Genomic DNA, 24600 nt, shown 5'->3' on the forward strand with positions numbered 1-24600 from the left:
TATTTATAATCTTGGAAGAGTAAAGGTATTTTGAAGCAGAACACAAAACCAGAAGTTCTCAAAGAAAATACTGATTATATTTTACCACATAATATTTGAAAACTTACGTATGACCAAAAAATGCCGCTACCAAAATCTAAACATAAATTACACAGGGGAAAAAGTTGTAACACATATCACAGACAAGGGTCTAATTTCTTAGTTTAGATAGAGTCCTTAAAAAATCAATAATTTATAGAAATTGACAATACACTTTTTTTTAAAGATAATCTTACAAAATAAAGGAATAAAATTCAAAACTATAAGATATTTTACACTATTTAGAAAGTCAAACATTTCAAAGGTAATGACACTCATTGCTTCTAGAAGGATGGAGAAAAGGGCACTCCCCAGGATTGTTGACAAAACTGTAAATACAAGCTTTCAGAAGTCAACTCATTAGTATCTGTCAAGCTATAAGATACATGTACTCTCTGATCCAGCAATTCCACTACTAGGAGTTTATGCTACCAATGAACTTATAAATATTTTCAAAGAATCACAACACCTACCCACTCACACCCATAAACCCATACACACACACACACACACACACACACACACACACACAACTCTCAGTTGCAACACTGGCAATATTAGAAAACAAAAACAAAATCTGGAAACAATATTAGATAACAAAAACAGTTAATCAATAAAAGACTGGTTAAGATCTATTTCTATGATTGAATACTATGTATAATGTTACTTGTAAAAGAATGTTTCTAATATGTGAAAATATTTATGATACAGTATCAATTGGAAAATGGAAAAAACAGCTTATAATATATTTGCAGTATGATTCTATTTTTTAAACAAAAGAGATGTGTATAATTTTTTTCTCCTATCATTTTATTTTATAATTATACTTCAAGTTCTAGGGTACATGTGTACAACGTGCGGGTTTGCTACATATGTATACATGTGCCACGTTGGTGGGCTGCACCCATTAACTTGTCATTTACATTAGGTATATCTCCTAATGCTATCCCTTCCCCTTCTCTCCACCCCACGACAGGCCCCAGTGTGTGATGTTCCCCTTCCTGTGTCCAAGTGTTCTCATTGTTCAATTCCCACCTATGAGTGAGAACATGTGGTGTTTGGTTTTCTGTTTTTGCAATAGTTTGCTGAGAATGATGGTCTCCAGCTGCATCCACGTCCCTACAAAGGACATGAACTCATCCTTTTTTATGGCTGCATAGTATTCCAGGGTGTATATATGCCACATTTTCTTAATCCAGTCTGTCACCGATGAACATTTGGGTTGGGTCCAAGTCTTTGCTATTGTGAATAGTGCTGCAATAAACATACGTGTGCATGTGTCTTTACAGCAGCATGATTTATAATCCTTTGGATATACACCAAGTAATGGTATGGCTGAGTCAAATGGTATTTCTAGTTCTAGATCCTTGAGGAATTGCCACACTGTCTTCCACAATGGTTTAACTAGTTTACAGTCCCACTAACAGTGTAAAAGAGTTCCCATTTCTCCACCTCCTCTCCAGCACCTGTTGTTTCCTGAATTTTTAATGACGGCCATTCTAACTGGTGTGAGATGGTATCTCATTAAGGTTTTGATTTGCATTTCTCTGATGGCGAGTGATGATGAGCATTTTTTCATGTGTCTGCTGGCTGCATAAATGTCTTCTTTTGAGAAGTGTCTGTTTATATCCTTCACCCACTTTTTTACCGGGTTGTTTTTTTCTTGTAAATTTGTTTGAGTTCTCTGTAGGTTCTGGATATTAGCCCTTTGTCAGATGAGTAGATTGCAAAAATTTTCTCCCATTCTGTAGGTTACCTGTTCACTCTGAAGGTAGTTTCTTTTGCTGTGCAGAAGCTCTTTAGTTTAATTAGATCCCATTTGTCAATTCTGGCTTTTTTGCCATTGCTTTTGGTGTTTTAGACATGAAGTCCTTGCCCATGCCTATGTCCTGAATGGTATTGCCTAGGTTTTCTTCTAGGGTTTTTGTGGTTTTAGGTCTAACATTTAAGTCTTTAATCCATCTTGAATTAATTTTTGTATAAGGTGTAAGGAAGGGATCCAGTTTCAGCTTTCTACATATGGCTAGCCAGTTTTCCCAGCACCATTTATTAAATAAGGAATCCTTTCCCCATTTCTTGTTTTTGACAGATTTGTCAAAGATCAGATGGTTGTAGATGTGTGGTATTGTTTCTGAGGGCTCTGTTCTGTTCCATTGGTCTGTATCTCCGTTTTGATACTAGTACCATGCTGTTTTGGTTACTGTAGCCTTGTAGTAGAGTTTGAAGTCGGGTAGCATGATGCCTCCAGCTTTGTTCTTTTTGCTTAGGATTGTCTTGGCAATGCGGGCTCTTTTTTTGGTTCCATATGAATTTTAAAGTAGTTTTTTCCAATTCTGTGAAGAAAGTCATTGGTAGCTTAATGGGGATGGCATTGAATCTATAAATTACCTTGGGCAGTATGGCCATTTTCACAATATTGATTCTTCCTATCCATGAGCAAGGAATGTTCATCCATTTGTTTGTGTCCTCTTTTATTTTTGGGGGCAGTGGTTTGTAGTTCTTGAAGAGGTCCTTCACATCCCTTGTAAGTTGGATTCCTAGGTATTTTATTCTCTTTGAAGCAATTGTGAATGGGAGTTCAGTCATGATTTGGCACTCTGTTTGTCTGTTATTGGTGTGTAAGAATGCTTGCAATTTTTTTTTTTTTTTTTTTTTTTTTTTTTTGAGACGGAGTCTCGCTCTGTCGCCCAGGCTGGAGTGCAGTGGCCAGATCTCAGCTCACTGCAAGCTCCGCCTCCCAGGTTTACGCCATTCTCCTGCCTCAGCCTCCCGAGTAGCTGGGACTACAGGCGCCCGCCACCTCGCCCGGCTAGTTTTTTGTTTGTTTTAGTAGAGACGGGGTTTCACCGTGTTAGCCAGGATGGTCTCGATCTCCTGACCTCATGATCCGCCCGTCTCGGCCTCCCAAAGTGTAATCCCAAAGTGCTGGGATTACAGGCTTGAGCCACCGCGCCCGGCCGCTTGCAATTTTTGTACATTGATTTTGTATCCTGAGACTTTGCTGAAGTTGTTTATCAGCTTAAGGAGATTTTGGGCTGAGATGATGGGGTTTTCTAAATATACAATCATGTCATCTGCAAACAGGGACAATTGGACTTCCTCTTTTCCTAATTGAATACCCTTTATTTCTTTCTCTTGCCTGATTGCCCTGGCCAGAACTTCCAACACTATGTTGAATAGGAGTAGTGAGATAGGGCATACCTGTCTTGTGCCAGTTTTCAAAGGGAATGCTTCCAGTTTTTGCCCGTTTGGTATGATATTGGCTGTGGGTTGTCATAAATAGCTCTTATTATTTTGAGGTACGTTCCATCAATACCGAATTTATTGAGAGTGTTTAGCATGAAGGGCTGTTGAATTTTGTCAAAGGCCTTTTCGGCATCTATTGAGATAATCATGTGGTTTTTGTCTTTGGTTCTGTTTATATGCTGGATGACATTTATTGATTTGTGTATGTTGAACCAGCCTTGCATCCCAGGGATGAAGCTAACTTGATCATGGTGGGTAAGCTTTTTGATGTGCTGCTGGATTCGGTTTGCCAATATTTTATTGAGGATTTTTGCATCGATGTTTATCAGGGATATTGGTCTAAAATTCTCTTTTTTTGTTGTGTCTCTGCCAGGATCAGGTATCAGGATGATGCTGGCCTCATAAAATGAGTTACGGAGGATTCCCTCTTTTTGATTGGAATAACTTCAGAAGGAATGGTACCAGCTCATCTTTGCACCTCTGGTAGAATTCGGCTGTGAATATGTCTGGTCCTGGACTTTTTTTGGTTGGTAGGACATTAATTGTTCCTTCAATTTCAGAGCCTGTTATTGGTCTATTCAGAGATTCAAATTTTTCATGGTTTAGTCTTGTGAGGGTGTATGTGTCCAGGAATTTATCCATTCTTCTAGGTTTTCTAGTTTATTTGCGTAGAGGTGTTTATAGTATTCTCTGATGGTAGTTTGTATTTCTGTGGGGTTGGTAGTGATATCCCCTTTATCATCTTTTATTGCATCTATTTGATTCTTCTCTCTTTTCTTCTTTATTAGTTTTGCTAGCAGTCTATCAATTTTGTTGATCTTTTCAAAAAACCAGCTCCTGGATTCATTGATTTTTTGGAGGGTTTTTTGTGTTTCTATCTCCTTCAGTTCTGCTCTGATCTTAGTTATTTCTTGCTTTCTGCTAGTTTTTGAATGTGTTTGCTCTTGCTACTCTAGTTCTTTTAATTATGATGTTAGGGTGTCAATTTTAGATATTTCCTGCTTTCTCTTGTGGGCATTTAGTGCTATACATTTCCCTCTACACACTGCTTTAAATGTGTCCCAGAGATTTTGGTACGTTGCATCTTTGTTCTCATTGGTCTCCTGAATACAACACACTGATGGGTCTTGACTCTTTATTCCATTTGCCAGTCTGTGTCTTTTAATTGGAGCATTTAGCCCATTTACATTTAAGGTTAATATTGTTATGTGTGAATTTGAGCCTGTCATTATGATGTTAGCTGGTTATTTTGCTCGTTAGTTGATGCAGTTTCTTCCTAACATTGATGGTCTTTACATTTTGGCATGTTTTTGCAGTGGGTGGTACCGGTTGTTCCTTTCCATGTTTAGTGCTTCCTTCAGGAGTTCTTGTAGGGCAGGCCTGGTAGTGACAAAATCTCTCAGCATTTGCTTGTCTGTAAAGGATTTTATTTCTCCTTCACTTATGAAGATTAGTTTGGCTGGATATGAAATTTTGGGTTGAAAATTCTTTTCTTTAAGAATGCTGAATATTGGCCCCCACTCTCTTCTGGCTTGGAGAGTTTCTGCCAAGAGATCCACTGTTAGTCTGATGTGCTTCCCTTTGTGGGTAACCCAATCTTTCTCTCTGGCTACCCTTAACATTTTTTCCTTCATTTCAACTTTGGTGAATCTGACAATTATGTGTCTTGGAGTTGCTCTTCTCGAGGAGTATCTTTGTGGCATTCTCTGTATTTCCTGAAGTTGAATGTTGGCCTGCCTCGCTAGGTTGCAGAAGTTCTTCTGGATAATATCCTGCAGAGTGTTTTCTGACTTGGTTCCATTCTCCTTGTCACTTTCAGGTACACCGATCAGATGCAGATTTGGTCTTTTCACATAGTGCCATATTTCTTGAAGCCTTTGTTCATTTCTTTTTACTCTTTTTTCTCAAAACTTCTCTTCTGCTTCATTTCATTCATTTGATCTCCAATCACTGATATCCTTTCTTCCAGTTGATCGAATCAGTTACTGAAGCTTGTGCATTTGTCATGTAGTTCTCGTGCCATGGTTTTCAGCTCTATCGGGTCATTTAAGGACTTCTCTACATTGGTTATTCTAGTCAGCCATTCGTCTAATCTGTTTTCAAGGTTTTTAGCTTCTTTGCGATGGGTTTGAACTTCCTCTTTTAGCTCGGAGAAGTTTGATCATCTGAAGCCTTCTTCTCTCAACTCATCAAAGTCATTCTCTGTCCAGCTTTGTTCCACTGCTGGCAAGGAGCTGCGTTCCTTTAGAGGCGAAGAGGCACTCTGAATTTTAGAATTTTCAGCTTTTCTGCTCTGTTTTTTCCCCATCTTTGTGGTTTTATCTACCTTTGGTCTTTGATGATGGTGATGTACAGATGGGGTTTTGGTGTGGATGTCCTTTCTGTTTGTTAGTTTTCCTTCTAACAGTCAGAACCCTCAGCTGCAGGTCTTCTGGAGTTTGCTGGAGGTCCACTCAGACACTGTTTGCCTGGGTATCAGCAGTGGAGGTTGCAGAAGAGTGAATATTGCTGAACAGCAATTGTTGCTGCCTGATGGTTCCTCTGGAAGCTTTGTCTCAGAGGGGTACCTGGCCGTGTCAGGTGTCAGCCTGCCCCTACTGGTGGGTGCCTCCCTGTTAGGCTACTTGGGGGTCAGGGACCCACTTGAAGAGACAGTCTGTCCGTTCTCAGATCTCAAACTCCATGCTGGGAGAACCACTACTCTCTTCAAAGCTGTCAGACAAGGACATTTAAATCTGCAGAGGTTTCTGCTGCTTTTTGTTTGGCTATGCCCTGACCCCAGAGGTGGAGTCTACAGAGGCAGGCAGGCCTCCTTGAGCTGCAGTGGGCTCCACACAGTTGGAGCTTCCTGGTGGCTTTGTTTATCTACTCAAGCCTCAGCAATGGCGGGCACCCCTCCCCCTGCCTCACTGCAGCCTTGCAGTTAGATCTCAGACTGCTGTGCTAGCAATGAGGGAGGCCCCATGGGCGTGGGACCCTCTGAGCCAGGCGCGGGATATAATCTCCTGGTGCGCCATTTGCTAAAACCCTTGGAAAAGCACAGTATTAGGGTGTGAGTGACCCGATTTTCCAGGTGCTGTGTGTTACGGTTTCCCTTGACTAGGAAAGGTAATTCCCTTACTGCTTGCGCTTCCCGGGTGAGGCGATGCCTTGCCCTGCTTTGGCTCTCGCTTGGTGGGCTGCACCCACTGTCTGGCACACACTGTCCGACACACCCCAGTGAGATGAACCTGGTACCTCAGTTGGAAATGCAGAAATCATTCATCTTCTGCATTGCTCATGCTGGGAACTGTAGCCTAGAGCTGTTCCTATTTGGCCATCTTGGAACTGTCCCCCTAATTTTTTACACAGAAAAAAGAATGTCAGGGTCTACCACACATACACTTTCCTCTCATTTACACATTTCCAGCCTGGGCAGCAGAACAAGACTCTGTCTCAAAAATAAAATAAAATAAAATGAAAGTGCTGCAGCTAAAATAATCTCTGTTTAGGATCTGATGGTAGGAAAAAGATAAGCTCCCACATGTTCTAATGCATTTAAGTAACTCCATCTGCATTGCCTCATACATCAAATGCTGTCATCCAATGTTGCTTAATCCATGTGTGTGTCTATATAAGTAGTACTGGGATGTAACTGCCTTAAATACTACAATTGCTGACTACAGGAAACCACATCATCTGAGACAAGCACTTTATAACTTAGGTGAGTATCATAACCAGTGTGCAGGGATATTTGCTGTATATCACTGGGAATAGCAGCAAAAAAGAACCAGTGATGTTTCCATTTCCATATGTTCTAAAATATTTCTGTCATAAAAATAGGAGAGTAATGAGTAAATTTTAGTCTGAAAAAAAATGGTGAAAACAGTGATCAAGGCAAAGAATTTGCAGGTTATTTGAAGAAAATACTTTTTCAGAATAGGATTTGAAAATACTATGCTTTTGACTTATCATGCGGTTCTATAAAGGGCGTTGACTTTCTCTGTGTCAATGACTCCATTGTAAATGTAGTATTTTCAGCTTCTCTATCTTGCTCAATTATGCAAGCCAATACTGGTTTATGGTAAAGTTCTTCCAAGTGCATTCTCTCAAACTAGTCCATGAGGGTGATTAGAGGGGAGAAAAAGGTTATGAGATCAAATAACTACTGAAAACAATAGTTAAACAAAGGTACCCATGATTCTTCAATAAAGGACTATCAACACCTTTTCTATGCTAACATGAGTCTGACTCTCCTAGAGATAGAACGTAGATTGGAACGTTTCCCATATTTATTTGAAAATGTAACATTTTTATTTTTAATTTTTTTTTTTTTTTTTTTTTTTTTTTTTTGAGATGGAGTCTTGCTCTGTCGCCCAGGCTGGAGTGCAGTGGCCAGATCTCAGCTCACTGCAAGCTCCGCCTCCCGGGTTTACGCCATTCTCCTGCCTCAGCCTCCCGAGTAGCTGGGACTACAGGCGCCCGCCACCTCGCCCAGCTAGTTTTTTTGTATTTTTTTTTAGTAGAGACGGGGTTTCACCATGTTAGCCAGGATGATCTTGATCTCCTGACCTTGTGATCCGCCCATCTCAGCCTCCCAAAGTGCTAGGATTACAGGCTTGAGCCACCACCACACCCAGCCAGAAAATGTAACTTATTTTTATTAAAATATTCTAAGATTATAACAAAAGAAAAAGTAACTTTCTTTAATGACCAGGAATTGTTTTTTCTCGGATGTAAGTATCCTTGGGTAGAAGAGAAAACAAACAACATCACGGCAATGCAGTTTTTATGTTAGTAAAGTGTTACTTCATTATCTACTGTGTGCAGGTTACTATTTAAATTATTTTATGTACAACTTAAAATGTAACTACAATTGGATTCCCTATCTTATTATTCCAAATGTGTGATTACAAATTAACAACCATATTCAGAAACTTATTATTTCCAAGAAGTTGGACAACTGCTTTGTGTATAAGAAAGGCTGAGTGTTTGGAGTTAAATTCCCAGTTCTGATTATTTTCTTCCTATTTTGAGGAGGAAAGGGAGAAAGAACAGAGGCAGACAGGATGGGGAAGTACTGGCATCAAGATGGAAGTCAGGAGGCTAGATTCTGTTCCTGGTTCTGTTGGTTCTGTTTCATAATCCTGGGCAAGGCACTTAATCTTTAGAGTTTCAGTCTACTCATCTGTAAAGTTAGGGGCTCAGTAAAATGATATGTAAGATCCTCTGTTTCTAAGCATTCTTGACCAACAAAGGTGGGAGAATCAGAGGAAGAAAATAAGGTTTGATGTGAAGTCTTCAAGCTGTGTGAGCACAACACTTACTCCCATGGCAAGATTGAGGGGCAGAATAGGTAGTCTTTAACTGGCTGACGATCGAGGATTTTGCCCATGGGACTGGATGTAAATAGGTAGCATGCACATAAGGTTATAGCAGTTCTACCTAGACAAGATCATTTGGAGTTTCAGCCTCCACAAGTTTGTCCAGGAACAAAACAAGGGTGCATAAAGTTTACCTTCTAATGAGTCCTCTAACCCAAGAACTCAATGCTCTTCTTTTAACTGCTAGAAGAGATTGTTCATATGAAGTTTGTAAGGGATTTACGTTGTAACCACTGCTGGCATAATTTGGTTTGTTTGTTTGGTTTGTAGTGTAGCAAAACAAGAGGCCAATACTTAAAAAGAAGAAGCAATAATTATTGATAGAATTGCAGGCAATGTCAGAGAGTTTAAGACTGGAGAAGAAGTCCTGCTCCCTCCACAAACCACAGCACAGTGTCATACCCTAATGCTGAAGCCAGATTGCAGAACCATACTAAGAGAATATGGAGTTTTCTTCAATTTATGATACAGAACTCCATATTTTTTCAGTATGATACAGTGACCCAGCTTGATCATCAAGGTTTCATATCAATTGATGTCCCTTGCTTGAATCAAGTATTAAATTGGAGGTTGCAAGATGGTGATTTGTCTGATTCTGAGACAGAAAGAAAGAAGAAAACAGCTAGGCAAATAGATCAAGCCACAAACATAGATAAGGAAGCAAGCTCCAGTACAAAAGAGTGCCTTCTGTGTAATTTCATATACATTCAGTTGGCCTCAGTGAACACATTCCTTTCCTTCTTTGGATATATTCAAAAAAGGAAGCCTGCTTAAGAGGGCATGCTTGGAACATGCCTGTAGCTACACAGAGAAGAGGAGTTACAATGAGCTAGGCATGTCCACAATGGAGGATTCTACCCCCAACACATGTGCAGTAAGGGAAGTTAAACAACATGAAGTAACTTAGGCTACGAGCCCACATACACACCGGAAGGACAGGGTGGGGGGTTGTTGTCAGGAATTCATGCCTTCTGCAAATGACACACCTAGACCTAACCAGTTTTTCACACCTTATGTAAATAAAGCACCCCTTTCCCACTAGTTCGTTTATAAAAACCCTTGTATTCCACTATAGAATAGCAACCCTTACTCAGGACCCCTCTCCACAGCAGAGAGCTTTGTCTCCTTCTTTCGTTTATTAAACTTCTGCTCTAATCCCACCTTTGGTGTGTCCACCTTCCTTGATTTCCTCAGTCATGAGACCAAGAACTCTGGGTGGCACCCCAGACAATGAGGCCAGTTTAAATGCTATCATTCCTTCTGTAATGACTAGACCCCTCCCTATTCATTCAATTCCTGAGAAATGCTATGAACTTCTGGGTTTCTTTAAATGCTTTATGGTCAATTACCACCATTATTCTTTTTGATCCTTAAATTGTATCAAGTTTGGCCAGCAGGAGATTTTTCCTGGTGGCTTGTGTATATGCTTCTGACACAACCTCACTAGTTTTTTAGTGACTCTGCTTTGTGGCACAACAAGATGTTCCATGTTCACCACTATTTTACAGCTCCAGATCTGGAGCCGCTGTTCCTTTCAGTGCAGAAAGTATTAAGAAACTAAGATATGGGCACACTGATATTGCTGACTCAAATTTAACATTCCATAGGTTTTCTCATGACTTCTTTTATGTTTGTATCTCCTTTCCCCTACAGTCAAAACCATGTAACATAATATATCTCCTTATTTCCTCTATACTAAAGTATAACAAAACAGTCTCAGAATTGCAGTACCAATATTTCCACTGTCTACAAAAAGAGTCAAACTTTGTAAAATAGTTGAAGAGATTTATTCTGAGCCAAATATGAATGACCATGGCCTGTGACAAAGCCCTCAGGAGATCCTGAGAACATGTACTCAAAGTGGTCGGTGTGCAGCTTGGTTTTATGCATTTTAGGGAGACATGAGACTTCAATCAAATACATTTAAGAAATACATTCATTTGGTCCAGAAAGGTGGGATAACTTGAAGCAGGGGATGGAGGGGTTCAGCTGGGAGATGGGTAAGGGATAAAAGGCTACAGTCAACTGGGATCAATAAAAAGGAATGTCTGGGTTAAAATAAAGGATTGTGGAAACCAAAGTTCTCATTTGCAGAGGACGCCTTCAGGTTGCAGGCTTCAGGAAGAATAGATTATAAAATGTCAATTCTAACACAGCAGTATTTGTGTATCTAAACATATTTAAACACAGAAAAAGTAAAGTAAAAATATGGTATGAAGATTAAAACATGGTACACTTGTATTGGGCACTTAACCATGAATGGAGCTTGCAGGATGGAAAATTAGTCTAGGTGAGTCAATGAGTAAGTAGTGAGTCAATGTGAAGGCCTAGGTCATTACTGAGCACGACTATCAACTTTATGACCACTGTACACTTAGGTTAAGCTAAATTTATTTGAAATTGTTTCCTTTTTTCCATAATAAATTAACCTTGCTTACTACAACTTTTTTACTTTATAAACTTTTAATTTTTTTAATGTTTTGACTCTTATAATAACACTTAGCTTAAAACACATTGTACAGCTGTACAAAAATGTCTTCCTTTATACCCTTCTTCTATAAGCTTTTTTCCATTTTTGAAATTTTTAATTTTAATTTTTTACTTTTTATGCTTTTTCCTTAAAATCTAAGACACAAACACACACACCCTAGTCTAGGTCTACACAGGGTCAGGATCATTAATATCACTGTCTTTCGCTTCCATATCTTGTCCTACTGGAAGTTCTTCAGGGGCAATAACATGCATGGAGCTGTCATTTCCTATAACAATGTCTTCTTCTGGAATACCTTTTTGACAGACCTGCAGGAGGCTGCTTTACAATTAATTTATTTTTTTTATAAGTAGAAGGGAGGGGCGGAGCAAGATGGCCGAATAGGAACAGCTCCAGTCTCCAACTCCCAGCGCGAGCGACACAGAAGACCGGTGATTTCTGCATTTTCAACTGAGGTACTGGGGTCATCTCACTAGGGAGTGCCGGACAATCGGTGCTGGTCAGCTGCTGCAGCCTGACCAGCGAGAGCTGAAGCAGGGCGAGGCATCGCCTCACCTGGAAGCGCAAGGGGGAAGGGGATCCGTTTTCCTAGCCAGGGGAACTGAGACACACAACACCTGGAAAATCGGGTAACTCCCACCCCAATACTGCGCTGTAAGCATACAGGCACACCAGAATATATCCCACACCTGGCCGGGAGGGTCCCACGCCCACGAAGCCTCCCTCACTGCTAACACAGCAGTCTGCCGCGATCTATCCGCAAGGCAGCAGCGAGGCTGGGGGAGGGGCGCCCGCCATTGCTGAGGCTTAAGTAGGTAAACAAAGCCGCTGGGAAGCTCGAACTGGGTGGAGCTCACAGCAGCTCAAGGAAGCCTGCCTGTCTCTGTAGTCTCCACCTCTGGGGACAGCGCACAGCTGAAGACCAACAGGGGAAGTAGCAGGAGCCGGTGCAGACGCGAACGACTCTGTCTGACAGCTTTGGGGAGAGCCGTGGATCTCCCAACGCGGAGGTTGAGATCTGAGAACGGACAGACTGCCTGCTCAGGTGTGTCCCTGACCCCTGAGTAGCCTAGCTGGGAGACATCCCCCACTAGGGGCAGTCTGACACCCCACACCTCACAGGGTGGAGTACACCCCTGAGAGGAAACTTCCAAAGGAAGAATCAGACAGGTACACTCGCTGTTCAGCAATATTCTATCTTCGGCAACCTCTGCTGCTGATACCCAGGCAAACAGGGTCTGGAGTGGACCTCAAGCAATCTCCAACAGACCAACAGACAGTCCTTCTGACTGTCAGAAGGAAAACTATCAAACAGGAAGGACACCTATACCAAAACCCCATCAGTACGTCACCACCATCAAAGACCAGAGACAGATAAAACCACAAAGATGGGGAAGAAGCAGGGCAGAAAAGCTGGAAATTCAAAAAATAAGAGCGCATCTCCCCCTGCAAAGGAGCGCAGCCCATCGCCAGCAACGGATCAAAGCTGGTCAGAGAATGACTTGGACGAGAGGAGAGAAGAAGGCTTCAGTCCATCAAACTTATCAGAGCTAAAGGAGGAATTACGTACCCAGCGCAAAGAAACTAAAAATCTTGAAAAAAGAGTGGAAGAATTGACAGCTAGACTAATTAATGCAGAGAAGATCATAAACGAAATGACAGAGATGAAAACCATGACACGAGAAATACGTGACAAATGCACAAGCTTCAGTAACCGACTCGATCAACTGGAAGAAAGAGTATCAGCGATTGAAGATCAAATGAATGAAATGAAGCGAGAAGAGAAACCAAAAGAAAAAAGAAGAAAAATAAATGAGCAAAGCCTGCAAGAAGTATGGGATTACGTAAAAAGACCAAATCTACGCCTGATTGGGGTGCCTGAAAGTGAGGGGGAAAATGGAACCAAGTTGGAAAACACTCTTCAGGAAATCATCCAGGAGAACTTCCCCAACCTAGTAGGGCAGGCCAACATTCAAATTCAGGAAATACAGAGAACGCCACAAAGATACTCCTCCAGAAGAGCAACTCCAAGACACATAATTGCCAGATTCACCAAAGTTGAAATGAAGGAAAAAATCTTAAGGGCAGCCAGAGAGAAAGGTCGGGTTACCCACAAAGGGAAGCCCATCAGACTAACAGCAGATCTCTCGGCAGAAACTCTACAAGCCAGAAGAGAGTGGGGGCCAATATTCAACATTCTTAAAGAAAAGAATTTTCAACCCAGAATTTCATATCCAGCCAAACTAAGTTTCATAAGTGAAGGAGAAATAAAATCCTTTACAGATAAGCAAATGCTTAGAGATTTTGTCACCACCAGGCCTGCCTTACAAGAGATCCTGAAGGAAGCTCTAAACATGGAAAGGAACAACCGGTACCAGCCATCGCAAAAACATGCCAAAATGTAAAGACCATCGAGGCTAGGAAGAAACTGCATCAACTAACGAGCAAAATAACCAGTTAATATCTAATGGCAGGATCAAGTTCACACATAACAATATTAACCTTAAATGTTAATGGACTAAATGCTCCAATTAAAAGACACAGACTGGCAAACTGGATAAAGAGTCAAGACCCATCAGTCTGCTGTATTCAGGAGACCCATCTCACATGCAGAGACATACATAGGCTCAAAATAAAGGGATGGAGGAAGATCTACCAAGCAAATGGAGAACAAAAAAAAGCAGGGGTTGCAATCCTTGTCTCTGATAAAACAGACTTTAAACCATCAAAGATCAAAAGAAACAAAGAAGGCCATTACATAATGGTAAAGGGATCAATTCAACAGGAAGAGCTAACGCTCCTAAATATATATGCACCCAATACAGGAGCACCCAGATTCATAAAGCAAGTCCTTAGGGACTTACAAAGAGACTTAGACTCCCATACAATAATAATGGGAGACTTCAACACTCCGCTGTCAACATTAGACAGATCAACGAGACAGAAAGTTAACAAGGATATCCAGGAATTGAACTCATCTCTGCACCAAGCGGACCTAATAGACATCTATAGAACCCTCCACCCCAAATCAACAGAATATACATTCTTCTCAGCACCACATCGCACTTATTCCAAAATTGACCACATAATTGGAAGTAAAGCACTCCTCAGCAAATGTAAAAGAACAGAAATTATAACAAACTGTCTCTCAGACCACAGTGCAATCAAACTAGAACTCAGGACTAAGAAACTCAATCAAAACCGCTCAACTACATGGAAACTGAACAACCTGCTCCTGAATGACTACTGGGTACATAACGAAATGAAAGCGGAAATAAAGATGTTCTTTGAAACCAATGAGAACAAAGATACAACATACCAGAATCTCTGGGACACATTTAAAGCAGTGTGTAGAGGGAAATTTATAGCACTAAATGCCCACAAGAGAAAGCAGGAAAGATCTAAAATTGACACTCTAACATCACAATTAAAAGAACTAGAGAGGCAAGAGCAAACACATTCAAAAGCTAGCAGAAGGCAAGAAATAACTAAGATCAGAGCAGAACTGAAGGAGATAGAGACACAAAAAACCCTCCAAAAAATCAATGAATCCAGGAGTTGGTTTTTTGAAAAGATCAACAAAATTGACAGACCACTAGCAAGGCTAATAAAGAAGAAAAGAGAGAGGAATCAAATAGATGCAATAAAAAATGATAAAGGGGATATCACCACTGACCCCACAGAAATACAAACTACCATCAGAGAATACTATAAACGCCTCTACGCAAATCAACTAGAAAATCTAGAAGAAATGGATAATTTCCTGGACACTTACACTCTCCCAAGGCTAAACCAGGAAGAAGTTGAATCCCTGAATAGACCAATAGCAGGCTCTGAAATTGAGGCAACAATTAATAGCCTACCCACCAAAAAAAGTCCAGGACCAGATGGATTCACAGCTGAATTCTACCAGAGGTACAAGGAGGAGCTGGTACCATTCCTTCTGAAACTATTCCAATCAATAGAAAAAGAGGGAATCCTCCCTAACTCATTTTATGAGGCCAACATCATCCTGATACCAAAGCCTGGCAGAGACACAACAAAAAAAGAGAATTTTAGACCAATATCCCTGATGAACATTGATGCAAAAATTCTCAATAAAATACTGGCAAACCGGATTCAGCAGCACATCAAAAAGCTTATCCACCATGATCAAGTGGGCTTCATCCCTGGGATGCAAGGCTGGTTCAACATTCGCAAATCAATAAACGTAATCCAGCATATAAACAGAACCAAAGACAAGAACCACATGATTGTCTCAATAGATGCAGAAAAGGCTTTTGACAAAATTCAACAGCCCTTCATGCTAAAAACGCTCAATAAATTCGGTATTGATGGAACGTATCTCAAAATAATAAGAGCCATTTATGACAAACCCACAGCTAATATCATACTGAATGGGCAAAAACTGGAAAAATTCCCTTTGAAAACTGGCACAAGACAGGGATGCCCTCTCTCACCACTCCTATTCAACATAGTGTTGGAAGTTCTGGCTAGGGCAATCAGGCAAGAGAAAGAAATCAAGGGTATCCAGTTAGGAAAAGAAGAAGTCAAATTGTCCCTGTTTGCAGATGACATGATTGTATATTTAGAAAACCCCATCGTCTCAGCCCAAAATCTCCTTAAGCTGATAAGCAACTTCAGCAAAGTCTCAGGATACAAAATTAATGTGCAAAAATCACAAGCATTCTTATACACCAGTAACAGAGAAGCAGAGAGCCAAATCAGGAATGAACTTCCATTCACAATTGCTTCAAAGAGAATAAAATACCTAGGAATCCAGCTTACAAGGGATGTAAAGGACCTCTTCAAGGAGAACTACAAACCACTGCTTAGTGAAATCAAAGAGGACACAAACAAATGGAAGAACATACCATGCTCATGGATAGGAAGAATCAATATCATGAAAATGGCCATACTGCCCAAGGTTATTTATAGATTCAATGCCATCCCCATCAAGCTACCAATGAGTTTCTTCACAGAATTGGAAAAAACTGCTTTAAAGTTCATATGGAACCAAAAAAGAGCCCGCATTGCCAAGACAATCCTAAGTCAAAAGGACAAAGCTGGAGGCGTCACGCTACCTGACTTCAAACTATACTACAAGGCTACAGTAACCAAAACAGCATGGTACTGGTACCAAAACAGAGCTATAGACCAATGGAACAGAACAGAGTCCTCAGAAATAATACCGCACATCTACAGCCATCTGATCTTTGACAAACCTGAGAGAAACAAGAAATGGGGAAAGGATTCCCTATTTAATAAATGGTGCTGGGAAAATTGGCTAGCCATAAGTAGAAAGCTGAAACTGGATCCTTTCCTTACCCCTTATACGAAGATTAATTCAAGATGGATTAGAGACTTAAATGTTAGACCTAATACCATAAAAACCCTAGAAGAAAATCTAGGTAGTACCATTCAGGACATAGGCATGGGCAAGGACTTCATGTCTAAAACACCAAAAGCAACGGCAGCAAAAGCAAAAATTGACAAATGGGATCTAATTAAACTAAAGAGCTTTTGCACAGCAAAAGAAACTACCATCAGAGTGAACAGGCAACCTACAGAATGGGAGAAAATTTTTGCAACCTACTCATCTGACAAAGGGCTAATATCCAGAATCTACAAAGAACTCAAACAAATATACAAGAAAAAAACAAACAACCCCATCAAAAAGTGGGGAAAGGATATGAACAGACATTTCTCAAAAGAAGATATTCATACAGCCAACAGACACATGAAAAAATGCTCATCGTCACTCGCCATCAGAGAAATGCAAATCAAAACCACAATGAGATACCATCTCACACCAGTTAGAATGGCAATCATTAAGAAGTCAGGAAACAACAGGTGTTGGAGAGGATGTGGAGAAATAGGAACACTTTTACACTGTTGGTGGGATTGTAAACTAGTTCAACCATTATGGAAAACAGTATGGCAATTCCTCAAGGATCTAGAACTAGATGTACCATATGACCCAGCCATCCCACTACTGGGTATATACCCAAAGGATTATAAATTATTCTACTACAAAGACACATGCACACGTATGTTTATTGCGGCACTATTCACAATAGCAAAGACTTGGAATCAACCCAAATGTCCATCTGTGACAGACTGGATTAAGAAAATGTGGCACATATATACCATGGAATACTATGCAGCCATAAAAAAGGATGAGTTTGCGTCCTTTGTAGGGACATGGATGCAGCTGGAAACCATCATTCTTAGCAAACTATCACAAGAACAGAAAACCAAACACCGCATGTTCTCACTCATAGGTGGGAACTGAACAATGAGATCACTTGGACTCGGGAAGGGGAACATCACGCACTGGGGCCTATCATGGGGAGGGGGGAGGGGGGAGGAGGGAGGGATTGCATTGGGGAGTTATACATGATATAAATGATGAATTGATGGGTGCTGAGGAGTTGATGGGTGCAACACACCAACATGGCATAAGTATACATATGTAACAAACCTGCACGTTATGCACATGTACCCTAGAACTTAAAGTATAATAAAAAAAAAAAAAAAATAAGTAGAAGGAACACAAACTACAATAATGATAAAAAGTATAGTATAGCAAATATATAAACCGGTAACATAGTCATTTGTTATCAAGTATTATATACTACGCATGATTGTATGTGCTACACTTTTATACAACTGGCAGTGCAGTGGGTTTGTTTACATCACCATCACCACAAACACGCAAGTAATGAATTGTTCTAGGATGTTACAATGACTACAACACCACTAGGTGATAAGAATTTATCAGCTCCATTATAATCTTGTGAGACCACCATTGTATATGCAGTCCATTGACCAAAGCGTCATTATGCAGTGCAGAGTACCATATCCTAGTATGAATGCATAGTTAGAATACTATGTTCAAACTTTACTGAAATAATTATTTCCTCTATATGGTTATGTTACCAATTTGGTAGTAAGCTAGCCACAGTTGTTTCTATTTGTTTTTAAGTTGAGACAAATGAACTAATATTATATTTTAATCCAATAGAAGCCTGAAAAATGAAGCCAAAAATGAAGTATTCAACCAACAAAATTTCCACAACAAAGCAGAAGAACACAGCAAGCAAAGCCTTGTGTTTCAAGCTGGGAAGTAAGCACTTAAGTGTCTCTGAATGTTTTACACACATTTTTATCTGTTATCAAATATTTACTACTCCAATGTTTATACATGCTATCTTATCAAAATCTACTAAGAATAGAAGAACTGAAATAAAAAGGGATGGCACATAAGGATATAATACAGCAGACTGGTTTTGAACAGACCATATATAGCCAACTTTGGCATATTTGATACATCATCGGGCAGGAATAGCTAAGATAATCTGAACCTGTGAATAGTGATACACTTAGTTATAGCCTTTTATATCAACCATTTCTTGCTCCACACACGTCCTGCCGCCAAACCCCCAAAACCTTTTCCCTGATAAACTAGCAAAATTTTAAGCAGGTCCACTTTTATTCAACAAATATTCATTAAGACCTTTGGTGGTATCAGGCATGTGGTCTTAAGTTGCAACTACTGATGAAGAAGAGAATAACAGATGAAGATATTTGAATAATGATCTTAGTCAATTTGTGTTGCCATAAAAATATACCTGAACCTGGGTAATTTAACCCTTCTCCCATTTAGAAAAAAAAAGTGCAGCTTGCTGCCAGTCCTTATTTAATTTTACATAAACATCTCTTTGAGGCAGAAGCAAATCTGATTTTCAATGCAAAACCAGAATATAAAAACTGTTCTTGGAGTTATTTCTAAACAGAACTACCATCAGCATTGTCTATTTCAGATAAAATGAGATTCACCAAATGAAACATGAAGGGGGCCAGCCCCTCCACACCTGTGGGTATTTTTCATCAGGTGGGACAAGAGACTGAGAAAAGAAATAAGACACGGAGACAAAGTATGGAGAAAACAGTGGGCCCAGGGGACCAGCGCTCAGCATACAGAGGACCCGTGCCAGCACTGGTCTCTGAGTTCCCTCAGTATTTATTGATCACTATCTCTACCATCTCACAGAGGGGAATGTGGCAGGACTATAGGGTAATGGTGGGGAAAGGGTCAGCAGGAAAACATGTGAGCAAAGATCTCTCTGTCATAAATAAGTTTAAGAATAGGTGCTATGCCTTGATGTGCAGGTAGGCCAGATTTATGTTTGACTTTACACAAACATCTCGGTGTATTAAAGAGCAGTATTGCCTCCAGCATGTCTTACCACTAGCCATAAGGCGGTTTTCTCTTATCTCAATAAATAAAATGTACGATCAGGTTTTACACCGAGACATTCCATTCCCAGGGACAAGCAGGAGACAGATGCCTTCCTCTTCTCTCAACTGCAAAGCGGCTTTCCTCTTTCACTCATCCTCCTCAGCACAGACCCTTTACGGGTGTCGGGCTGGGGGATGGTCAGGTCTTTCCCTTCCCACGAGGCCATATCTCAGGCTATCACATGGGGAGAAACCTTGGACAATACCTGGCTTTCCTAGGCAGAGGTCCCTGGGGCCTTCAGCAGTGTATTTAGAGAACGGTGATGACTTTTGCCAAGCATACTGCCTTCAAGCACTTTTTTAACAAAGCACATCCTGCACAGCCCTAAATCCATTAAACCTTGAGTCAACACAGCACATGTCTCTGCAAGCACAGGGTTGGGGCTAGGGTTACAGATTAACAGCATCTCAAGGCAGAAGAATTTCTCTTAGTACAGAACAAAATGGAGTCTTTTATGTCTACTACTTTCTACATAGACACAGTAACAGTCTGATATCTCTTTCTTTTCCCCACATTTCCCCCTTTTCTTTTCAACAAAACCGCCATCGTCATCATGGCCCATTCTTGATGGTCGCTGTCTCTTCGGAGCTGCTAAGTACACCTGCAGACTAACAACAGACAGAACAGGCACACAAGGATTAATATGAATTTATAATAGTAGTACTTTCGATGGTCTTAACCCAAGTGACAGGGTTAAGATTTGCGAGGCCATCAGCAACTCCCGCGATTGTCTCAGTTCCTGGTACCAAATTTAAATGGGCTTTTGATGCTTCAAAAATTTGTTCTCTTCTCTGTAGATGGCATCTAACCATGTCCCAGTAATGCTCAGACTCATTATAAACTCGGGGTGTAATACAAAAATCTGACATATTCCAGTCAAACTGTAACTGGAAATGATGTTCTAAGCTCATGAGCCTATCTCCCATCCAAATGGCAGTTTATCTAAGATCATTAATTTGATTTGCTAATTTTTGATCAATACCAGATTGTGAATTCCACAATCTTGTAGAATTCTTTTGCCAGTCGTTAACAAAGTTTACTGTCTTAACAGAAGAGTGCAATGCAACTCCTGCCACAGTGGCCGTAGCTGTGGCTGCAATTAATCCCATAATCATTGAAATTAAAGTAAAAATGAATCTTTTGGATCTATTTAAAATGGCTTTTAATACTTCAGTAAAATATGGATGGATGTCAAGGCCTCCCACAGTTGGTCCATGGACACAGGAATCCACATGCCTTCTCTTGCTCTCATTAGCAGAATACAGTGTTGCCAATGCCTTCTCTTGCTCTAATTAGCAGAATACAGTGTTGCCAATTGAAAGTGGAATCAATGCAAGTAAACAATCTGCAATTTTCACAGGTTGTAGTTTGGAAGTCTGGTTTAGTAACTATATTTCCTAGAACTAGAATATAAGGGGGCTTTATACAACTTTGCAAAGGAACGGTTAGACTGGAATTTAGGTCGATAGTATAAAATGGCTTACGATCTCTTGATCTCTTGTTTCTACAGCTTGATTTCCAGACCAAATTCTAATGCGGTATGAGGCCACAGTACGCCTCCATAATTCTGGATGTTCAGGGCCAGAAACAGGACTTATTATTTTTGGTCTTGGAGTAGAGATTCCTTTTTCTCCCCATTCCCAAGGGTAGAAAGACTAATTTTTTGTGCTTATGTTCATTTAAACTTTCTGTTAAGTCACTATCAATAGCTGGACTCACTTGTGCACTGGGACACGATTGAGTTTGTCCGTGCAATTGTGGTGGGATTGACCTCAAGATGCCCAATCTATAATAGTTTCGAATTCATTGTTTTGTAATATCACCACACTATTGGCCACACATTCTTCCCAAACTAAAACTTCTGTGCCTTTTGATCTTTTTGGAATGTCTTTGGAGCAAGGCTTTCATTTAGGCCTAAATTTTAATGATCTTTGATAAGAAAAGTCCTATAAATAATTTACCTGTACCCTGAGTGACATTCCACTTACCATGTGATAAGTAAATCTACTGATGGTACTGACAGTAGGTACTTCTACCAACCAATTTTGGATTGCAGGGAATATGTACCAAGACACCCAATAGATACCTAAACAATGGATAGTACCTAACCCTACATATACTATGTTTTTTCCTAAAAATACATACCCATGATAATGTTTAATTTATAAGTTAGGCACAATAAGAAATTAACAATAACTAATAAAAAAGTAGAGCAATTAGAACAACATACCATAATGAAAACAATGTGAATGTCTGCGCACTCTCTCTCTCTCTCTCTCAAAATATCTTACTGTATTTCACTGTGGGCAACTGAAATCATGGAAAGTAAACTCACAGATGGGGGCAAGTGGGATAGAGCTACTGCACTAAAACTGTGATTGTTTAAACAATCCTGGTGAAAAATCTGACAGATATCCCTGGGGTATGTGACAGGTGTAAACTGCTTCTCAACTCAAAATGCAAGATGTGTCATACCTTGTTTTTCTAAATAAGCTTCTTCTCTAAGATCCCAAGAAACAAGGCAAGAAAGCACATTTAATTCCTTCTCTTCTCTTTAGCTACCAGGATCTGACACAAGTCACAGTTCACAATGCCACAAAACTTAGTAGCCAACCACTGCAGGTGTCCCCACAATCAGTCCCACATTGTGGTCACCCCCACGGCATTTTGCCTCTAATGTCAACAGGGTACAGGACTTCATGGCCTGGAGGAAAGCCTCTCTCACAACCCTTCCCTTCCCAGTTTCCAGGAAGCTACTTTCCAGGGTCAAGTTTTTCTCTTCTCCTACTTTCTCTCCCCCACATCTGTCAACACTTTCTCTTCCCTAAAAATCCAGCCGTCTTCATTCATGGATCTAGCCAGAGGTCACAATATGGGAGCCTTGGGATAGATCCATCCAGCAGGAGTATTTTATTAGGACTGAACAGTGTTACTGATATTTTCTAATTGAGTCAATTTTTTAAAAATAGGATATTTTTAATGAAAATCTAAATGTGTATAGTTTCTCTAAAAAATCCAAAGATCTAGAAACACTGGGTCCATATGTTGCATGGCAATAGTTAGCTAGAACTGAGTAGAGATCAAACTCTTTAGCTTGAGTCTATCCATAGAAGATCTTCTGTTACAGTAAAGGAGATTTGACTTTATCCTGTAGACAGTAGGGAATCATTGAAAATGTTGAACTGAGGAATGATAAAATATTTTTACTTTACAGATACCACATTGGTGAAGTGTGATGATAAAGTGAGGAGGCAAGAGTAGAAACAGAAACTGGTTAGAGGTCTACTGCACTAATCTAAGGGACTAATGATGAAGGCGTGACCTAAGACAACAGAATAGAGAGGACAGACTAGATTTCAGATATATTCAGAAGGTGAAATCAAAAAGACTTAAGGACAGATTGAATGAATTGTAAGAATGGAAAGAAGGAAAAATAAATGATTCTCAGCTTTTTTTATTAAAGAATTGGGTAGAGGCCAGGCGTGGTGGCTCACGCCTGTAATCCCAGCACTTTGAGAGGCCAAGGCAGGCGGATCACAAGGTCAGGAGATCGAGACCATCCTGGCTAACACGGTGAAACCCCGTCTCTACTAAAAATATAAAAAATTAGCCAGGCAGGGTGGCAGGCGCCTGTAGTCCCAGCTACTCGGGAGGCAGGAGCTTGCAGTGAGCCGAGATCGTGCCACTGCACTCCAGTCTGGGCGACAGAGTGAGACTCCATCTCAAAAAAAAAAAAAAAGAAAGAAATGGGTGGATAATGATAGATAGCTCTACTATTTCTCAAGATAGGCAATTCAGGAGAAATATATCGGGGGTAGAAAAGAAAAAGAAATTTTTTATTGTAAGTACTGCCATGGTTTGAATGTCCCCTCCAAAACTCATGTAGAAATTTAATTACCATTGTGATAGTATTAAGAGGTGGAACCGGCCGGGTGCGGTGGTTTATGCCTGTAATCCCAGCACTTTGGGAGGCCAAAGTGGGTGGATCACAAGGTCAAGAGATTGAGACCATCCTTGCCAACATGATGAAACCCCGTCTCTACTAAAAATATAAAAATTAGCTGGGCATGGTGGCACACCCCTGTAGTCCCATCTACTCGGGAAGCTGAGGCAGGAGAATCGCTGGAACCTAGGAGGCAGAGGTTGCAGTGAGCCAAGATTGCACCACTGTACTCCAGTCTGTCAACAGAGCAAGGTTCCATCTCAAAAAATAAAAATAAAAAAAATAAAAAAAGGAGAAGAAGAAGAGAGGTGGGACCTTTAAGAGGTGATTAGATTATAAGGGCTTTGCCTTCATTAATGGATTGATGCCATTGTCGTGGGAGTGGGTTAGTTACTGCAGGATTGGGTTTCTGATAACAATGATGAAGTTCAGTCCCCATCCTTTCTTTGCCTCATGTGCACTCTCACCATGTGATGCCTTCCACTATGTGACGACACAGCAAGAAGGACCTCATCAGCTACAGCCCCTCAATCTTGGACTTCCCAATGTCCAGAACCAGACACCAAATAAAACTCTTTTCTTTATAAATTACTCAGTCCATGGTATTCTGTTATGGCAGCAGAAAAGAGACTAAGACCAGTGAATCTTAGTTTAAGGTAGCTGTATCTCACCCAGGTAGAGATATCCAGAATTCAGAAGATATACACAGAAAGAGACAGCGATGCTTTAAAGTAGCTGGGTCAAAATGACTTGTGGAGAAAGAACAACAGATAGAAAGCTCAGGAAAAAGACCAAAGATAGAGTTACAGTCTAGGGAGTCATCAGCCTCTAAAAAGGTGATTGAAGTCATTGAAGCAAGCATGATTTCCCAGGAAGAAAGTTTAGAGTGAGAGAAGAAGAAAAAGTCAAAACCCTGAGAAACACCAACATTTATGAGCAGACACAAGAGGGATAACTAACAAAGAGACAAGGTGCACTAGTCAGAGAGAAACAAGAAGAACCGAGGGAAACTGGTGACATGGCATAAGGAAAGAGGGGTTCAAAGAAATAAGTAGTCCTGAGAGTCCATTGCCACAGACAGGTAAAGGGTAGTAAGCAGTAAGAAGACACCTTGGTAAAATCCGTGCTTGGGGAGAAATGAAAGATGGAGTGCTTCACCTCTGTGGTTTCTATC

At 40.4% G+C, this 24600-nt stretch overlaps 1 protein-coding gene across 3 annotated transcripts in view; it reads left to right on the plus strand.

The window, feature by feature from the left end:
• IL33 (interleukin 33) overlaps positions 1–24600 on the plus strand; it is a 103624-nt gene that overhangs the window by 68524 nt on the left and 10500 nt on the right. For 2 of the 3 annotated variants that reach the window (XM_030920385.1, XM_030920387.1), the window contains exons 1-2: positions 11572–11633; positions 18206–18307. In XM_030920385.1, the coding sequence (XP_030776245.1) occupies positions 18217–18307 (91 nt within the window). In that variant the 5' untranslated portion in view covers positions 11572–11633; positions 18206–18216. Of the gene's footprint in view, positions 1–11571; positions 11634–18205; positions 18308–24600 lie in introns of those variants that run through there. The other variant, XM_030920386.1, reaches the window with a different exon arrangement.

This window comes from Rhinopithecus roxellana, chromosome 16, assembly GCF_007565055.1.
Source record: "Rhinopithecus roxellana isolate Shanxi Qingling chromosome 16, ASM756505v1, whole genome shotgun sequence".
Lineage (NCBI taxonomy): Eukaryota > Metazoa > Chordata > Mammalia > Primates > Cercopithecidae > Rhinopithecus > Rhinopithecus roxellana.